The sequence below is a fragment of the Bufo bufo genome, chromosome 2, assembly GCF_905171765.1.
Source record: "Bufo bufo chromosome 2, aBufBuf1.1, whole genome shotgun sequence".
In the NCBI taxonomy this organism is placed as follows: domain Eukaryota; kingdom Metazoa; phylum Chordata; class Amphibia; order Anura; family Bufonidae; genus Bufo; species Bufo bufo.
This window is the reverse complement of record NC_053390.1, coordinates 745,097,548-745,117,684: the sequence shown is the minus strand read 5'-3', so window position 1 is coordinate 745,117,684 and position 20,137 is coordinate 745,097,548. Positions and strand designations below refer to the sequence as shown.

Below are 20,137 nucleotides of genomic sequence, written 5' to 3'. Positions count from 1 at the left end.
AGTTATTTGTAGTAACCGTAAAAGCAGACTTTTTGTTCTGGGTTGAAAAAGCATTCCCAAATTTGCCATTCTGAAAATAACTAGTTTGTGGTATTTGAGGCCTACTTGAAATCTATCCCAAAAAGAAAATCTTACATTGAAGGTATTGATAGTGTCATTCAGAAAAACCTAAGACACACGCTAGCGTGCTGATAGAAGTGTTATTCTGTGATTAAACCTATAACTGTCACACAGCGCAAAAAAAAAACAGGTCTCACATCTCTATTCAACCAAATCTGCACAGTTTTAGCTGGTCAAGTTATTTGTAGTGACCGTAAAAGCAGACTTTTTGTTCTGGGTTGAAAAAGCATTCCCAAATTTGCCATTCTGAAAAAAACTAGTTTGTGGTATTTGAGACCTACTTGAAATCTATCCCAAAAAGAAAATCTTACATTGAAGGTATTGATAATGTCATTCAGAAAAACCTAAGACACACGCTAGCGTGCTGATAGAAGTGTCATTCTGTGATTAAACCTATAACTGTCACACAGCGCAAAAAAAAACAGGTCTCACATCTCTATTCAACCAAATCTGCACAGTTTTAGCTGGTCAAGTTATTTGTAGTGACCGTAAAAGCAGACTTTTTATTCTGGGTTGAAAAAGCATTCCCAAATTTGCCATTCTGAAAATAACTAGTTTGTGGTATTTGAGGCCTACTTGAAATCTATCCCAAAAAGAAAATCTTACATTGAAGGTATTTATAGTGTCATTCAGAAAAACCTAAGACACACGCTAGCGTGCTGATAGAAGTGTCATTCTGTGATTAAACCTATAACTGTCACACAGCGCAAAAAGAAACAGGTCTCACATCTCTATTCAACCAAATCTGCACAGTTTTAGCTGGTCAAGTTATTTGTAGTGACCGTAAAAGCAGACTTTTTGTTCTGGGTTGAAAAAGCATTCCCAAATTTGCCATTCTGAAAATAACTAGTTTGTGGTATTTGAGGCCTACTTGAAATCTATCCCAAAAAGAAAATCTTACATTGAAGGTATTGATAGTGTCATTCAGAAAAACCTAAGACACACGCTAGCGTGCTGATAGAAGTGTCATTCTGTGATTAAACCTATAACTGTCACACAGCGCAAAAAAAAACTGGTCTCACATCTCTATTCAACCAAATCTGCACAGTTTTAGCTGGTCAAGTTATTTGTAGTGACCGTAAAAGCAGACTTTTTGTTCTGGGTTGAAAAAGCATTCCCAAATTTGCCATTCTGAAAATAACTAGTTTATGGTATTTGAGGCCTACTTGAAATCTATCCCAAAAAGAAAATCTTACATTGAAGGTATTGATAGTGTCATTCAGAAAAACCTAAGACAGACGCTAGCGTGCTGATAGAAGTGTCATTCTGTGATTAAACCTATAACTGTCACACAGCGCAAAAAAAAACAGGTCTCACATCTCTATTCAACCAAATCTGCACAGTTTTAGCTGGTCAAGTTATTTGTAGTGACCGTAAAAGCAGACTTTTTGTTTTGGGTTGAAAAAGCATTCCCAAATTTGCCATTCTGAAAATAACTAGTTTGTGGTATTTGAGGCCTACTTGAAATCTATCCCAAAAAGAAAATCTTACATTGAAGGTACTGATAGTGTCATTCAGAAAAACCTAAGACACACGCTAGCAGGCTGATAGAAGTGTCATTCTGTGATTAAACCTATAACTGTCACACAGCGCAAAAAAAAACAGGTCTCACATCTCTATTCAACCAAATCTGCACAGTTTTAGCTGGTCAAGTTATTTGTAGTGACCGTAAAAGCAGACTTTTTGTTCTGGGTTGAAAAAGCATTCCCAAATTTGCCATTCTGAAAATAACTAGTTTGTGGTATTTGAGGCCTACTTGAAATCTATCCCAAAAAGAAAATCTTACATTGAAGGTATTGATAGTGTCATTCAGAAAAACCTAAGACACACGCTAGCGTGCTGATAGAAGTGTCATTCTGTGATTAAACCTATAACTGTCACACAGCGCAAAAAGAAACAGGTCTCACATCTCTATTCAACCAAATCTGCACAGTTTTAGCTGGTCAAGTTATTTGTAGTGACCGTAAAAGCAGACTTTTTGTTCTGGGTTGAAAAAGCATTCCCAAATTTGCCATTCTGAAAATAACTAGTTTGTGGTATTTGAGGCCTACTTGAAATCTATCCCAAAAAGAAAATCTTACATTGAAGGTATTGATAGTGTCATTCAGAAAAACCTAAGACACACGCTAGCGTGCTGATAGAAGTGTTATTCTGTGATTAAACCTATAACTGTCACACAGCGCAAAAAAAAACAGGTCTCACATCTCTATTCAACCAAATCTGCACAGTTTTAGCTGGTCAAGTTATTTGTAGTGACCGTAAAAGCAGACTTTTTGTTCTGGGTTGAAAAAGCATTCCCAAATTTGCCATTCTGAAAATAACTAGTTTGTGGTATTTGAGACCTACTTGAAATCTATCCCAAAAAGAAAATCTTACATTGAAGGTATTGATAGTGTCATTCAGAAAAACCTAAGACACACGCTAGCGTGCTGATAGAAGTGTCATTCTGTGATTAAACCTATAACTGTCACACAGCGCAAAAAAAAACAGGTCTCACATCTCTATTCAACCAAATCTGCACAGTTTTAGCTGGTCAAGTTATTTGTAGTGACCGTAAAAGCAGACTTTTTGTTCTGGGTTGAAAAAGCATTCCCAAATTTGCCATTCTCAAAATTGTGGTGAACGGGAACAATGAGGAAAACATCTAATAAGGGACGCGGACGCGGACGTGGACATGGTCGTGTTGGTGTTAATGGACCCTCTGGTGCTGGGAGAGGACGTGGCCGTTCTGCCACAGCCACACGTCCTAGTGAACCAACTACCTCAGGTCCCAGTAGCCAGCAGAATTTACAGCGATATTTGGTGGGGCCCAATGCCGTTCTAAGGATGGTAAGGCCTGAGCAGGTACAGGCATTAGTCAATTGGGTGGCCGACAGTGGATCCAGCACGTTCACATTATCTCCCACCCAGTCTTCTGCAGAAAGCGCACAGATGGCGCATGAAAACCAAGCCCATCGGTCTGTCACATCACCCCCATGCATATCAGGGAAACTGTCTGAGCCTCAAGTTATGTAGCAGTCTCTTATGCTGTTTGAAGACTCTGCTGCCAGGGTTTCCCAAGGGCATCCACCTAGCCCTTCCCCAGGGGTGGAAGAGATAGAATGCACTAACGCACAACCACTTATTTTTCCTGATGATGAGGACATGGTAATACCACCTCAGCACGTCTCTGATGACGAAACACAGGTGCCAACTGCTGCTTCTTTCTGCAGTGTGCAGACTGAATAGGGGGTCAGGGATCAAGACTGGGTGGAAGACGATGCAGGGGACGATGAGGTCCTAGACCCCACATGGAATGAAGGTCGTGCCACTGACTTTCACAGTTCGGAGGAAGAGGCAGTGGTGAGACCGAGCCAACAGCGTAGCAAAAGAGGGAGCAGTGGGTAAAATCAGAACACCCGCCGCCAAGAGACTCCGCCTGCTACTGACCGCCGCCATCTGGGACCGAGCACCCCAAAGGCAGCTTCAAGGAGTTCCCTGGCATGGCACTTCTTCAAACAATGTGCTGACGACAAGACCCGAGTGGTTTGCATGCTGTGCCATCAGAGCCTGAAGCGAGGCATTAACGTTCTGAACCTTAGCACAACCTGCATGACCAGGCACCTGCATGCAAAGCATGAACTGCAGTGGAGTAAACACCTTAAAAACAAGGAAGTCACTCAGGCTCCCCCTGCTACCTCTTCTGCTGCTGCCGCCTCGGCCTCTTCTGCTGCTGCCGCCGCCTCGGCCTCTTCTGCTGCTGCTACCGCCGCCTCGGCCTCTTCCTCTGGAGGATCGTTGGCACCTGCCGCCCAGCAAACATGGGATGTATCACCAACACCACCACCTGCGTCACCAAGCATCTCAACCATGTCACACGGCAGCGTTCAGCTCTCCATCTCACAAACATTTGAGAGAAAGCGTAAATTCCCACCTAGCCACCCTCGATCCCTGGCCCTGAATGCCAGCATTTCTAAACTACTGGCCTATGAAATGCTGTCATTTAGGCTGGTGGACACACACAGCTTCAAACAGCTCATGTCACTTGCTGTCCCACAGTATGTTGTTCCCAGCCACCACTACTTCTCTAAGAGAGCCGTGCCTTCCCTGCACAAACAAGTGTCCGATAAAATCAAGTGTGCACTGCGCAACGCCATCTGTGGCAAGGTCCACCTAACCACAGATACGTGGACCAGTAAGCACGGCCAGGGACGCTATATCTCCCTAACTGCACACTGGGTAAATGTAGTGGCGGCTGGGCCCCAGGCGGAGAGCTATTTAGCGCACGTCCTTCCGCCGCCAAGGATCGCAGGGCAACATTCTTTGCCTCCTGTCTCCTCCTCCTCCTACTCAGCTTCCTCCTCCTCTTCTTCCACCTGCTCATCCAGTCAGCCACACACCTTCACCACCAACATCAGCACAGCACGGGGTAAACGTCAGCCGGCCATTCTGAAACTCATATGTTTGGGGGACAGGCCCCACACCGCACAGGAGTTGTGGCGGGGTATAAAACAACAGACCGACGAGTGGTTGCTGCCGGTGAGCCTCAAGCCCGGCCTGGTGGTGTGCGATAATGGGCGAAATCTCGTTGCAGCTCTGGGACTAGCCGGTTTGACGCACATCCCTTGCCTGGCGCATGTGCTGAATTTGGTGGTGCAGAAGTTCATTCGCAACTACCCCGACATGTCAGAGCTGCTGCATAAAGTGCGGGCCGTCTGTTCGCGCTTCCGGCGTTCACACCCTGCCGCTGCTCGCCTGTCTGCGCTACAGCGTAACTTCGGCCTTCCCGCTCACCGCCTTATATGCGACGTGCCCACCAGGTGGAACTCCACCTTGCATATGCTGGACAGACTGTGCGAGCAGCAGCAGGCCATAGTGGAGTTTCAGCTGCAGCACGCACGGGTCAGTCGCACTGCGGATCAGACCCACTTCACCACCAATGACTGGGCCTCCATGCGAGACCTGTGTGCCCTGTTGCACTGTTTCGAGTACTCCACCAACATGGCCAGTGGCGATGACGCCGTTATCAGCATTACAATACCACTTCTATGTCTCCTTGAGAAAACACTTAGGGCGATGATGGAAGAGGAGGTGGCCCAGGAGGAAGAGGAGGAAGAGGGGTCATTTTTAGCACTTTCAGGCCAGTCTCTTCGAAGTGACTCAGAGGGAGGTTTTTTGCAACACCAGAGGCCAGGTACAAATGTGGCCAGACAGGGCCCACTACTGGAGGACGAGGAGGACGAGGATGAGGAGGAGGTGGAGGAGGATGAGGATGAAGCATGTTCACAGCGAGGTGGCACCCAAAGCAGCTCGGGCCCATCACTGGTGCGTGGCTGGGGGGAAACACAGGACGATGACGATACGCCTCCCACAGAGGACAGCTTGTCCTTACCTCTGGGCAGCCTGGCACACATGAGCGACTACATGCTGCAGTGCCCGCGCAACGACAGCAGAGTTGTCCACATTTTAACGTGTGCGGACTACTGGGTTGCCACCCTGCTGGATCCCCGGTACAAAGACAATGTGCCCACCTTACTTCCTACACTGGAGCGTGATAGGAAGATGCGCGAGTACAAGCGCACGTTGGTAGACGAGCTACTGAGAGCGTTCCCAAATGTCATAGGGGAACCAGTGGAAGCCCAAGGCGAAGGCAGAGGAGGAGCAAGAGATCGCCAACGCAGCTGTGTCACGCCCAGCTCCTCTGAGGGCAGGGTTAGCATGGCAGAGATGTGGAAAAGTTTTGTCAACACGCCACAGCTAAGTGCACCACCACCTGATACGGAACGTGTTAGCAGGAGGCAACATTTCACTAACATGGTGGAACAGTACCTGTGCACACCCCTCCACGTACTGACTGATGGTTCGGCCCCATTCAACTTCTGGGTCTCCAAATTGTCCACGTGTCTAGAGCTAGCCTTTTATGCCTTGGAGGTGCTGGCCTGCCCGGCGGCCAGCGTTTTGTCTGAACGTGTATTCAGCACGGCAGGGGGCGTCATTACAGACAAACGCAGCCGCCTGTCTACAGCCAATGTGGACAAGCTGACGTTCATAAAAATGAACCAGGCATGGATCCCACAGGATCTGTCCATCCCTTGTGCAGATTAGATATTAACTACCTCCCCTTAACAATATATTATTCTACTCCAGGGCACTTCCTCATTCAATACTATTTTTAATTTCATTTTACCATTATATTGCGGGGCAACCCAAAGTTGAATGAACCTCTCCTCTGTCTGGGTGCCGGGGCCTAAATGTGTGACAGTGGCCTGTTCCAGTGGTGGGTGACGTGAAGCCTGATTCTCTGCTATGACATGAATACAGATTCTGCGCTGACATAAGGCCAGATTCTCTGTTACGGGACCGTTCTCCTCTGCCTGGGTGCCTGGGCCTAAATGTGTGACAGTGGCCTGTTCCAGTGGTGGCTGACGTGAAGCCTGATTCTCTGCTATGACATGAAGACAGATTCTGCGCTGACATAAGGCCAGATTCTCTGTTACGGGACCGCTCTCCTCTGTCTGGGTGCCGGGGCCTAAATGTGTGACAGTGGCCTGTTCCAGTGGTGGGTGACGTGAAGCCTGATTCTCTGCTATGACATGAATACAGATTCTGCGCTGACATAAGGCCAGATTCTCTGTTACGGGAACTCTCTCCTCTGCCTGGGTGCCTGGGCCTAAATGTGTGACAGTGGCCTGTTCCAGTGGTGGGTGACGTGAAGCCTGATTCTCTGCTATGACATGAATACAGATTCTGCGCTGACATAAGGCCAGATTCTCTGTTACGGGACCTCTCTCCTCTGTCTGGGTGCCTGGGCCTAAATGTGTGACAGTGGCCTGTTCCAGTGGTGGGTGACGTGAAGCCTGATTCTCTGCTATGACATGAAGACAGATTCTGCGCTGACATAAGGCCAGATTCTCTGTTACGGGACCGCTCTCCTCTGTCTGGGTGCCGGGGCCTAAATGTGTGACAGTGGCCTGTTCCAGTGGTGGGTGACGTGAAGCCTGATTCTCTGCTATGACATGAATACAGATTCTGCGCTGACATAAGGCCAGATTCTCTGTTACGGGACCTCTCTCCTCTGCCTGGGTGCCTGGGCCTAAATGTGTGGCAGTGGCCTGTTCCAGTGGTGGGTGACGTGAAGCCTGATTCTCTGCTATGACATGAAGACAGATTCTGCGCTGACATAAGGCCAGATTCTCTGTTACGGGACCGCTCTCCTCTGTCTGGGTGCCGGGGCCTAAATGTGTGACAGTGGCCTGTTCCAGTGGTGGGTGACGTGAAGCCTGATTCTCTGCTATGACATGAATACAGATTCTGCGCTGACATAAGGCCAGATTCTCTGTTACGGGACCTCACTCCTCTGCCTGGGTGCCTGGGCCTAAATGTGTGACAGTGGCCTGTTCCAGTGGTGGCTGACGTGAAGCCTGATTCTCTGCTATGACATGAAGACAGATTCTGCGCTGACATAAGGCCAGATTCTCTGTTACGGGACCGCTCTCCTCTGTCTGGGTTCCGGGGCCTAAATGTGTGACAGTGGCCTGTTCCAGTGGTGGGTGACGTGAAGCCTGATTCTCTGCTATGACATGAATACAGATTCTGCGCTGACATAAGGCCAGATTCTCTGTTACGGGACCTCTCTCCTCTGCCTGGGTGCCTGGGCCTAAATGTGTGACAGTGGCCTGTTCCAGTGGTGGGTGACGTGAAGCCTGATTCTCTGCTATGACATGAAGACAGATTCTGTGCTGACATAAGGCCAGATTCTCTGTTACGGGACCTCTCTCCTCTGCCTGGGTGCCTGGGCCTAAATGTGTGACAGTGGCCTGTTACAGTGGTGGGTGACGTGAAGCATGATTCTCTGCTATGACATGAAGACAGATTCTGCGCTGACATAAGGCCAGATTCTCTGTTACGGGACCTCTCTCCTCTGCCTGGGTGCCTGGGCCTAAATGTGTGACAGTGGCCTGTTCCAGTGGTGGGTGACGTGAAGCCTGATTCTCTGCTATGACATGAAGACTGATTCTGCGCTGACATGAAGCCAGATTCTCTGCTATGGCATGAAGAGACTGATTCTCTGCTGACATGAAGCCAGATTCTTTGCTATGGCATTAAGAGACTGATTCTCTGCTGACGTGAAGCCAGATTCTCTGCTATGGGACCTCTGTCCAATTGATATTGGTTCATTTTTATTTTTTTAATTTTAATTTTAATTCATTTCCCTATCCACATTTGTTTGCAGGGGATTTACCTACATGTTGCTGCCTTTTGCAGCCCTCTAGCTCTTTCCTGGGCTGTTTTACAGCCTTTTTAGTGCCCAAAAGTTCGGGTCCCCATTGACTTCAATGGGGTTCGGGTTCGCGACGAAGTTCGGTTCGGGTTCGGATCCCGAACCCGAACATTTACGGGAAGTTCGGCCGAACTTCTCGAACCCGAACATCCAGGTGTTCGCTCAACTCTAGTGATCATCCCTCCCTTCTTCTAGCTTGTGGGCCAATGACCAGTTGAAAAGTTGCCTACGCCTTACTATTTAAGAACCTCCCCAGCAGCTATTTTCTAAAGTTTATTGCTGTTATGTGCTTTGTGTTATTACATTAGACAGTTAACTTATATATATAAATCAGATAGTTAGGGTCTCAGAAAACTTATACCAGCTTGAAATATGTGAAATAGCATAAGTGACCCACGCCTGTATTTCGCACACATTACTCAAATATTACATTGCCAATTTTTGCAATCAAGAATTTAATTTAGAATTCTTGAATTCGTGAATATATGACGAATATTCTACAAAATATTTGCGAAATATTGCAAATTCGAATATTGCCCCTGCCTCTCATCACTACTTACGGGGCGAATGCTGCCATTTAACACTGATACATCGCCGGCCGCGATGCTGCACAGCGCGGTGGGTGATGTATCAGCGGGAGGGAGGAGGGGCAGGGGACGGCAACTGATATTGGAATGGCAGTGGGGCCCGGTGCAGTCACTGTATTCTATCACACCAGGACCCGTTCACTGTAGTATTCATATGTAACTTGTAGGCATGTGAGCTTTGTTAAATTATAGAAATCCTCTGCAGCAGTAGTAAAATCCACATAGTACTCACTTGAAACTCCCGTAGCAGGCAGGCGGGGCGGCAGCGTAACGTCACTCACTACGTCACATGCCTGCTCTGCCTGCTTCATTCATAAAGTGGGAGGAGCAGGGGCGTGACGTAGTGAGTGATGTTACACTGCCACCCGGCCTGCCTGCTACGGGAGTTTCAAGTGAGTACTACATGATTTCGCTACTGCTGCAGAGGATTTCTATAGTTTAATAAAGCTCCCATGCCTACACGTTACATATGAATACTACAGTGAGCCAGTGTAATAGAATACATGCTGGCATTCCAACACCAGTTGCCGGCCCCCACCCACTCTATTGGGGGTCATTCACTATTTACACAGGGACACTGTTATAGGGGGATCTATAGGGATAAGATGCTATATATGTGTCATCCACAGATCTCCCCATAGCAGTACCATCCACAGATTTCCCCCCATAATAGTGTCATCCACAGACCCCCCCATAACAGTGTCATCCACAGATCCTCCCCCCATAACAGTGTCATTCACAGATCCCCATAACAGTGCCATCCATAGATCCCCAATAACAGTGCCATCCACAGATGCCCCCATAACAGTGTCATCCACAGATCCCCATAACAGTGTCATCCACAGATCCCCATAACAGTGTCATCCACAGATCTCCATAACAATGCGTCATCCACAGATCCCCCCATAACAGTGTCATTCACAGATCCCCATAACAGTGCCATCCATAGATCCCCTATAACAGTGCCATCCACAGATGCCCCCATAAAAGTGTCTTCCACAGACGACCATTAGTTCAAAACCCACCAAAAGCACACCTTTTGGTTAAAAATAATTTTTTTATTATTTTCCTCCTCAAAAACCAAGATGCGTCTTATGGGCTGATGCGTCTTATGGGCCGGTGCGTCTTATAGGGCGAAAAATACGGTAACTGCAACAGTGAACGCGGAATATATTTTTATTTTTATACTAATATACAGTACAGACCAAAAGTTTGGACACACCTTCTCATTCAAAGAGTTTTCTTTATTTTCATGACTATGAAGGCATCAAAACTATGAATTAACACATGTGGAATTATACACATAACAAACAAGTGTGAAACAACTGAAAATATGTCATATTCTAGGTTCTTCAAAGTACCCACCTTTTGCTTTGATTACTGCTTTGCACACTCTTGGCATTCTCTTGATGAGCTTCAAGAGGTAGTCCCCTGAAATGGTCTTCCAACAGTATTGAAGGAGTTCCCAGAGATGCTTAGCACTTGTTGGCCCTTTTGCCTTCATTCTGTGGTCCAGCTCACCCCAAACCATCTCGATTGGGTTCAGGTCCGGTGACTGTGGAGGCCAGGTCATCTGGCGCAGCACCCCATCACTCTCCTTCATGGTCAAATAGCCCTTACTTTCAAAGTTTTGCCAATTTTTCGGCTGACTGACTGACCTTCATTTCTTAAAGTAATGATGGCCACTCGTTTTTCTTTACTTAGCTACTTTTTTCTTGCCATAATACAAATTCTAACAGTCTATTCAGTAGGACTATCAGCTGTTTATCCACCTGACTTCTCCTCAGCGCAACTGATGGTCCCAACCCCATTTATAAGGCAAGAAATCCCACTTATTAAACCTGACAGGGCACACCTGTGAAGTGAAAACCATTTCAGGGGACTACCTCTTGAAGCTCATCAAGAGAATGCCAAGAGTGTGCAAAGCAGTAATCAAAGAAAAAGGTGGCTACTTTGAAGAACCTAGAATATGACATATTTTCAGTTGTTTCACACTTGTTTGTTATGTATATAATTCCACATGTGTTAATTCATAGTTTTGATTCCTTCAGTGTGAATCTACAATTTTCATAGTCATGAAAATAAAGAAAACTCTTTGAATGAGAAGGTGTGTCCAAACTTTTGGTCTGTACTGTATGTCAATAAAGGTTTTTCAAGATATAAGTGCTGCAGCAAATGGCGAATGTATATTTCTTTTTCTACTGATTTACATCATTAAAGGTTTTTCAAGATATAAGTGTAGGAACGAATATCGAATGTATATTTATTTTTCTAATGGTATATGTCAATAAAGGTTTTTCTACATGTAAGTGCACCAGCGAATGGCAAATGTATATTTATTTTTCTACTGCAATACACCAGTAAAGGCGCTTCACCAGATATAACTGCAACAGTGAAGTGAGAATATATTTTTCTTGTAGTACTGAAATACACCACTATACGCTTTCACCAGAAATAACTGCAGAAGTGACCTGAGAATATATTTTTCTTGTTGGACTGAAATTGGCCACTATACGCTTTCACCAGAAAAAAAAATAAAGACTGAAGTGCGTATATATTTTTCTTGTCGTACGGAAATACGCCCCTATACGCTTTCACCTGAAATAACTGCAACAGTGCAGTACGTATATATATATATATATATATATATATATATATATATTTCTTATTGTACTGAATTATGCCCCTATACGTTGCCCCTATAGTTGAAGTGCGAGGTAGAAGAGGCCAAGAAGTCTAAGCCAGGACCTGTTGAGAATGGGTCTGAAGATGGTGGTGCTGCGGTACCGGCCAAGACAGAAAAGATGGAAGACGTTTCTGCTGAACAAATGGAAAGGGCTGATGCGGATGCGCAGGCCAGGAGACTCATGACAGTGAATAGCCGGGACCTGGTCATGAAAGACATACCCTCCGCCATCAATGCCTTCCAGAAAGTCAGCAGCCCTCTTGGGATGAGATACAGTGAGATGAACGACAAATCTGCAGATGCTGTCTACTACTATGGGATGGATCTAATGAGTCTGATAAGGACCCCGATGTTCCCCGTACCTTCAACGTCAATAAGAAAGAAAATGAGGAATTAAAAGTGCCGGTATATGATGCCATAGCCGAGAAGGATGAGAAGGCTGATGAGTTGGAGTGGGAGAACTCCTCAAATGTTGCAGAGCCCAAAGAAGAGGCTGAAGGAGAGTCTGCCAAAGTGGAAAAAGCCACTGAAGAGGTGGAGGACTCTGAAACTGCTGCGAAATCTGAGAAAACCACTGTTGAAGAGAATGAAAATGGAACTTCTGATCGTTCTAGAACTAGCAAACCTGTAAGCAGAGATGAGGAAGATCTGTCGTTATGGATAAATTAAAGGTAGAGCCTGTCATTGGTATCAAAAGCCAAGGTCAAAACGCTGAGAGTAATGGAAAAAGAAAGATGTAATCTTTTAAGGAAATAGAGAGAAAGAGAGCGAGAGCAAAAAGTGCGAGAGTGCAGCATCGTCACTCATAAAAGAATAGAAAAAGAGTGTCAGGTCATTAAATGAACACCAGAGTCCTTTAGGTATTATCTACTAGGTAGAAAGTTGGTGTTTGTGACAAACCGAGCTCTGCTGGCCTTTGTGTCGCAGAATAAAGGAAAAAAATTTGACTCTGGTCACATCTTCCAGAGGGCATGGTATGATGTGGATATATGGCCAGACCTTCGTTCTGGAGAAGAGTGTATGTCTTTCCCCTAAACAAAGGTCATCACAGGTGAGGCCTGCTGTAATCAAGGAGGCGTAAATCCAACCCTCTCTGTGTCAGTCTGTGGAGAGAAAACATGGAAAACAGAGGCCTACAGAGGCTCTGGGTGGTCTTAGCCAGGAGCTCTGAGGGACCACAAGGCTATGCGAAGCCTGATCTCTGCCTGTATGGACTTGTGTTTGCTGAGCAGACCTGCTAAGGCTTGGAGCCTGAGACCGTGTTTATAAGCTGTGATTAGAGGTAAGTCAGGAAATAGTACTATGTGTTAGTTAGAGCCCAGACGGGCAGGTGTTTGTTTTGCTGTTTTGTGTGTGCTGGTGCCAAAATAAATGACCGTTTTGGACTTTAAATCCACTGTCTGAAGAGATGTCTGTGATTGTGACCCCCTGACTGAGGGAGAGCGATCCCTTACAGTAGCCAAAAACAGGAGTGGGTACAAAACACAGAAGACATGCAAATATTTAATTTTCGTGTCATCTCTGTTTTGGATCCACTCATGTTTTTTTTTTTTTTTTGCCATTAGCAATACTGATGGATTACTGACCGAATGCTGACCGAGTGAAGGCCGATGCTCCACAGCCAGGAACCGTTTTTTGTGGGTTATTGTTCTGACGGATCAGAGGAAGGGCAAAATAATCAGTGACGTCAACACAAACTTACTGCTGACACTCTCTCTACTCTTTCGGGGGGCTCTACTTGTATAAGCGTTTAATAGAACAGGTTCTGTAGACATCTATGTAGAATCAGCTGACGATGGTGTAAAAGGAGTGTGCTTCTTCTTGGCGCTAACCAGTGATGAGCGGCAGGGGCAATATTCGAATTTGCAATATTTCATTAATATTTGGGCGAATATTCGTCATATATTTGCGAATTTGCGAATTTGTGATCTCGCCTTTTTTTTCTTAATTGCGAAAATCAGCAATCTGAAAATTTGCGATATGAAAATTTGCAATTAACACTACTCCTAAAGTCAAAGATATTGTAGCCTTATTATTGGCCCACAAGCAAGAAGCTGTGAGGATCATGTGTACTGATGAAAATTAATCTAGAATATTCGCAATTACGAAGATATAGCACTATATTCTAGATATTCGCGAATTCCCGAAGTGCCAATATTCACGATAAAAATTAATTCTGGAAAGAAGGCCTATATCTGGTAACAAGGGAAGCAGAAAGGGAGAATATATAGTAGCTGAAAGTGGCTGACAGAGAACAGCTGAAAGGAAAAGCTACAGATTCCTAAATGGGACAAAAAGGATCGCAAGCATAAACAGGAAAGCCTGGACCAGAATCCATTCCCACCATTAGGTCATGGAGCGATATCTTGAAACCGAGCGAATAGCCACTAGTGATGAGCGGCATAGGCAATATTGATTTTCATGAATTTTTCACACAATATTCGCAATAAATTCGCAAATTCTAGAATTTTTGATCTCCAGTCATTATTTTTGCGATTGTGCAAATCGGCACTAATGATGCACATATTTTTTGTGCAATACATGCAACTTCACATTTTATCAAATCTGAGTAGATATAACTGATTGGTGCACTAAGTATTGTTGTGAAAACAGCACTATGTCTTTAGCATGTATGTATGGACAGCAGAGAAACGGTAATTCCTATGACACTACCTAACACCCTGCACTGGAACCTATCAGCCACACTATATCACTATCTAACCTACACTGACTATCTCCCACTAACTATCTGTATTATATACACTCACCTAAAGAATTATTAGGAACACCTGTTCTATTTCTCATTAATGCAATTATCTAGTCAACCAATCACATGGTTCAATGCATTCAAATGCTTCAATGCATTTAGGGGTGTGGTTCTGGTCAAGACAATCTCCTGAACTCCAAACTGAATGTCAGAATGGGAAAGAAAGGTGATTTAAGCAATTTTGAGCGTGGCATGGTTGTTGGTGCCAGATGGGCCGGTCTGAGTATTTCACAATCTGCTCAGTTACTGGGATTTTTACGCACAACCATTTCTAGGGTTTACAAAGAATGGTGTGAAAAGGGAAAAACATCCAGTATGCGGCAGTCCTGTGGGCAAAAATGCCTTGTGGACGCTAGAGGTCAGAGGAGAATGGGCCGACTGATTCAAGCTGATAGAAGAGCAACGTTGACTGAAATAACCACTCGTTACAACCGAGGTATGCAGCAAAGCATTTGTGAAGCCACAACATGCACAACCTTGAGGCGGATGGGCTACAACAGCAGAAGACCCCACCGGGTACCACTCATCTGCACTACAAAAGAGGCTACAATTTGCACGAGCTCACCAAAATTGGACTGTTGAAGACTGGAAAAATGTTGCCTGGTCTGATGAGTCTCGATTTCTGTTGAGACATTCAAATGGTAGAGTCCGAATTTGGCGTAAACAGAATGAGAACATGTATCTATCCTCTGATGGCTACTTCCAGCAGGATAATGCACCATGTCACAAAGCTCGAATCATTTCAAATTGGTTTCTTGAACATGACAATGAGTTTACTGTACTAAAATGGCCCCCACAGTCACCAGATCTCAACCCAATAGAGCATCTTTGGGATGTGGTGGAACAGGAGCTTCGTGCCCTGGATGTGCATCCCTCAAATCTACATCAACTGCAAGATGCTATCCTATCAATATGGGCCAACATTTCTAAAGAATGCTATCAGCACCTTGTTGAATCAATGCCACGTAGAATTAAGGCAGTTCTGAAGGGTCCAACACTGTATTAGTATGGTGTTCCTAATAATTCTTTAGGTGAGTGTATATGAGCTAACTAACTATCTAATGTAATTGGAAAAGGAATAGGATCCAGATGAAAGCACAGAGCACAGCAATGTCACTGCTCTCTCTCTCAGAACTGCAAAAAAAAACAGCAAGAATTGGCTGCTGGGGAGTTTCTTATATAGGAAAGGGATAGTCAACTTTCCTATTGGTTGCTAGGGATGTTGCTAAGCTCTGATAAAGATATTGCAGCCTTCTCATTGGCCCACAAGCAAGAAGGGAGGTTACTGACGAAAAATAAATCTAGTATATTCTGGATTCGCAAATTCTCAAAGTACTAATATTCTCGATAAAAATTTGCGATTAAAATATTTGCGATCAACACTAGTAGCCAGCCACTGCGACCTTGTGACCAAAGGCACAACAGGGTCAGCGATAGGTCGTGACACCCTCGCGAAATCAAATTTATATGAATTCATTTGTATGAAAATTGCAATTTCACATCAGCACCTTAATGTACACACCGTCATAGAAGCGACAGAAAAAATTGTACAAGAAATATGGGTGAGTTTAGTATTTTTTGATGCTTGTTACATACTGTACAGTGACCTTAACACTTGACCAGTGTACAGAGGCAGGGACACCACAAAGTTCATCAAAGTCTTCTTTATTTAGCCGATAAATCCGGATCACAGCCAGGTCCAACAAACTTTGGCACACACTGACAGTGTTACCTCACACTGTCTACCTTCTTCCCCAGACTGAGACACACCTAAGTCAAGCAGCAGGATTAAATAGAATTCCTGGACATGAGCATGCCCCAAGTCCCGGACTGGAGCCTGGGGAACAGGCACCCACCCAGCACATTGCCTGTTCCCAGTAAACACCTGACTAGCTGGAACCAGCTATGCTATCTATCTATCATGATGTCCACCAACTAACTTAGTGGACACCTAATCTAGGGGCCTTTACTCCACCAAGGCCGGGCACCTTGGTGACACGTTCCTGGTGCAAACAAAACCTCTTTTAGAATGCTTCCTGCAGTGACATTCTGGGTGACGCATATCTCACATCATAAATGACTCCTGTCACTGACTCACAAGGGGTATTCTTGTTGGTTGACGTTATTCCCTATCCATAGGATAGGGGATAACTATTAGATCAGTGGGGGTACTCCCAACAATCATGAAAATGAGGGCCCTGTACTCCCTGCAGCACCCCTGAAAAGAACAGAGCAGCTGGTTGCACATGAGTGTGGCTGCACTCAGCTATTTCCGGAATTCCCATAGAAAGAAATGTAGCGTTCACACAGATGCTCGACCAGCCACTCTGTTCATTTCACAGGGGTTGCAGGGGGCACTGGGCCCTGTTCTCGTGATCGATGGGGGTTGCAACGATAGGATCCCGACCAATCTAATAGTTATCTATGTATAGGGAATAACTTCAACCAACTAGAATATCTCTTTAAGATTACACAATTGAACATTCTGTTAGGCCCCTTTCACACGGGCGAGTTTTCCGTGCGGGTACAATGTGTGAGGTGAACGCATTGCACCCGTACTGAATCCGGACCCATTCATTTCTATGGGGCTGTGCACATGAGCGGGGATTTTCACGCATCACTTGTGCATTGCGTGAAAATCGCAACATGCTCTATATTGTGTGTTTTTCACGCAACGCAGGCCCCATAGAAGTGAATGGGGCTGCGGGAAAATCGCAAGCATCCGCAAGCAAGTGCGGATGCGGTGCGATTTTCACACATAGTTTCTAGATGACGATCGGGATGGGGACCCGATCATTATTATTTTCCTTTATAACATGGTTATAAGGGGAAATAATAGCATTCTTAATACAGAATGCTAAGTAACTTAGGGATAGAGGGGTTAAAAAAAATATTAAACACACCTTATCCTCTTGTTTGCGCAGCCCAGCTTGTCTTATTTCTTCTTCTTTAATTACCTTTAATGTGCTCATCACACGGTCCATCACATGGTCCATCACCATGGTGATGGACCATGTGATGAGCGCAGTGACATCACCAAAGGTCCTTTTCCTCCCAGGTCATCAAAGAATAAGAAAAGACAAGCCGGGCTGCGCGAACAAGTGGATGAGGTGAGTTTAATTATTTTTTATTTTTTTTTAACCCCTCCATCCTTAATTTATTTAGCATTCTGTATTAAGAATGCTATTATTTTCCCTTATATCCATGTTATAAGGGAAAATATAAAAATCTACAGAATACCTAATCCAAACCCGAACTTCTGTGAAGAAGTCCAGGTTTGGGTCTGGGTACCACATTCACGCGGAAAAAAACTGAATAACGCAACGCAATCGCATACAAAACTCACCCCACTCGCAGGCAAAATCACACGATTTTCCCGTAGTGCACCCGCATCCTATCTGGCCCTCACATGCGACACCCGTGTGAAAGAGGCCTAACTCTAATACAATAAATGGGTGATAATTTAAACACATTTAATCTCCAACATTTTATTTTTATATAACTCCGATTATTATAATTATCATATTTTTTGTTTCTAGAACTACATTGTCTGGTACTGTAACATTTTTGGAATGTAAAACTATCGTTATAGTAACCATTAAAGACAGACAAATAATTAATTTTCTATTAGAGTTGCTTCATCTAATCATATTGCACAGAAGGGCAGACTAACCTGTAAAGGTGTTCAATTAAAGCTGCCAGGGTAGTCTTGCTCAGTGCTGGAAGTGTATCAATTAAAGTTTTGTACATTATCACCCGATCCTGATCATTCTGAATATCTGGGACAGAGTAAAAAAAGAAAGACAACTGACTTTACATTTCTGGTATAGTCCACTATGTTAAGGAGAAATAATATTTATCAGCATTTCTAGTCATTTTATCACATAATCCATACTAAGCTTACTTATTAATGAGTAGAAACTATAGATTGTTAGATAAATATGTTGAAAGCAAATATTTCATTTTCTTTGCTTTTGTGGAAATTTCCCTTCAGCTTAAAGAGAATTGCAATGGTTTCCTTTGACGTCCATCCAATGTGGCTGTTGTACATAAAAAGTATAAAAGAACATCAATCTAATAATACACCAATTGGCCATTAAAACCACCTGCCTTATTTTGTGCAGATGGCCCTCTTGCCATCAAGAAGCTCTGACCCATTAAGTTATGGATTCCAGATCTGTGATGGCAGTAGGTCATTTAAAATCCTGTAAATTGTGAATTGGGACCTCCATGGATCAAGGTTGTTATTTCTAGCATCTCTCACAGATACGCTATATGAGAGGTCTAGGGCATTTGGAGGCCAAGTCGCTAACCTGAACTCTTTGTCATGCTGCTCAAAATAATCCTGAACAATTTTTGCAGTGTGGCAGGGCTCCTTATCCTGTTGAAAGAGGCCAATAAGATGAAGGAGTGTAGTTGGTCTGCAACAATTTTGTAAAGTAATATTTACACATGCAGAAGCAAACATGATTCATCAAACCACCTTCTTCAATTGCTCCATGGTCCAATTCTACTGCTCACTTTGGCCTGGAATGTCCATGACTAGAGATGGCCTTGCAGTGCACCTGGCGGTCATTTCGCGACGAACTTTACGTGTTCGCGATTCGCCGAACATGCGAACATATGGAGATATTCGCGCCCGCCATATTCTTTTACATTGTAAAGAACTTTGACCAATGATACATCCTTTAGGTGGTACAGGACAGCCAATTGAGACGTTTCAGCACATGGACATACCCTCTACCTTATAAATAAACCTGATCTGGCCACCATTTTACATTCAGTGTTTTGCCAGTGTAGGGAGAGGTTGCTGTGTGGTGCAGGGACAGGCTGTTAGGGACACCAAACACTAGCTAATAGGGCCACAAAAGTATTTTTAAGGACTGGTATAGGTGTGCTATCTATAGGTGTGATACATACCTCCTTTATGAAGGAGTTTAAGCATGCATGGGATAGGCATAATGCCATCCTTCATATAAGATAGGGCCAAGGGCATAGTATTCAGTATATTGGGCAGACTAGATGGGCCAAATGGTTCTTATCTGCCGACACATTCTATGTTTCTATATACACAGAGGGGTGCGATATAGTTATAATATACTTTTATAATGAGTCAAAAACACATAGATCGATATAGTGATCACCTGGAAGTCAAGGGCCTAGGGACTAGGGGCTTACTAGGGCCATTTTTATATAGGGTAAGGTTCTGGACGGGGTCGCTCTTATCAGGGCGGGTGGTCTGTGGTTAGGCTATCAGGGCCAGAATAGCACCCCCCTGTAGGGCAATATCAGGGACAGTTCTTTGCCTTCCCTGTCCTTCAATACCACATCATCATCTAGCCCAGGGATAGATGTTTTTTGCTTTCCCTCCTGGATTCATGGATGTGCACTGGAACCCCCCGGATTGTGGTAGGACATATGGTTTCTCACTTGGTGCCGCCGAGCACCTGATTTAGTGCCGCCGAGCACTTGTTATTGCCTACCACATCTATGCTTTTTGCTTAACTTTAAAAATTAAAATTATTTTAATTTTGGGGGATATCTTTTTCATTCACACGTCCGAAAAATGGGTCCACATCCGTTCCGCAATTTTGCAGAACTGGTGCAGACCCATTCATTTTCAATGGGGCCGGAATGTGCTGTCCGCATCCGCATTTGCGGATCCGCACTTCTGCATCCGTCCTTCCGTTTCCGCCAAAAAATAGAACATGTCCTAT

General features: G+C 44.6%; 1 protein-coding gene across 1 annotated transcript in view; it reads right to left on the bottom strand.

Annotated features, from left to right (window-relative positions):
- Positions 1-20,137, bottom strand: part of ARAP2 (ArfGAP with RhoGAP domain, ankyrin repeat and PH domain 2) — a 703,001-nt gene that overhangs the window by 256,177 nt on the left and 426,687 nt on the right. The window contains exon 22 of the mRNA XM_040419005.1: positions 18,094-18,199. Within this exon, the coding sequence (XP_040274939.1) occupies positions 18,094-18,199 (106 nt within the window). The remainder of the gene's footprint in view (positions 1-18,093; positions 18,200-20,137) is intronic.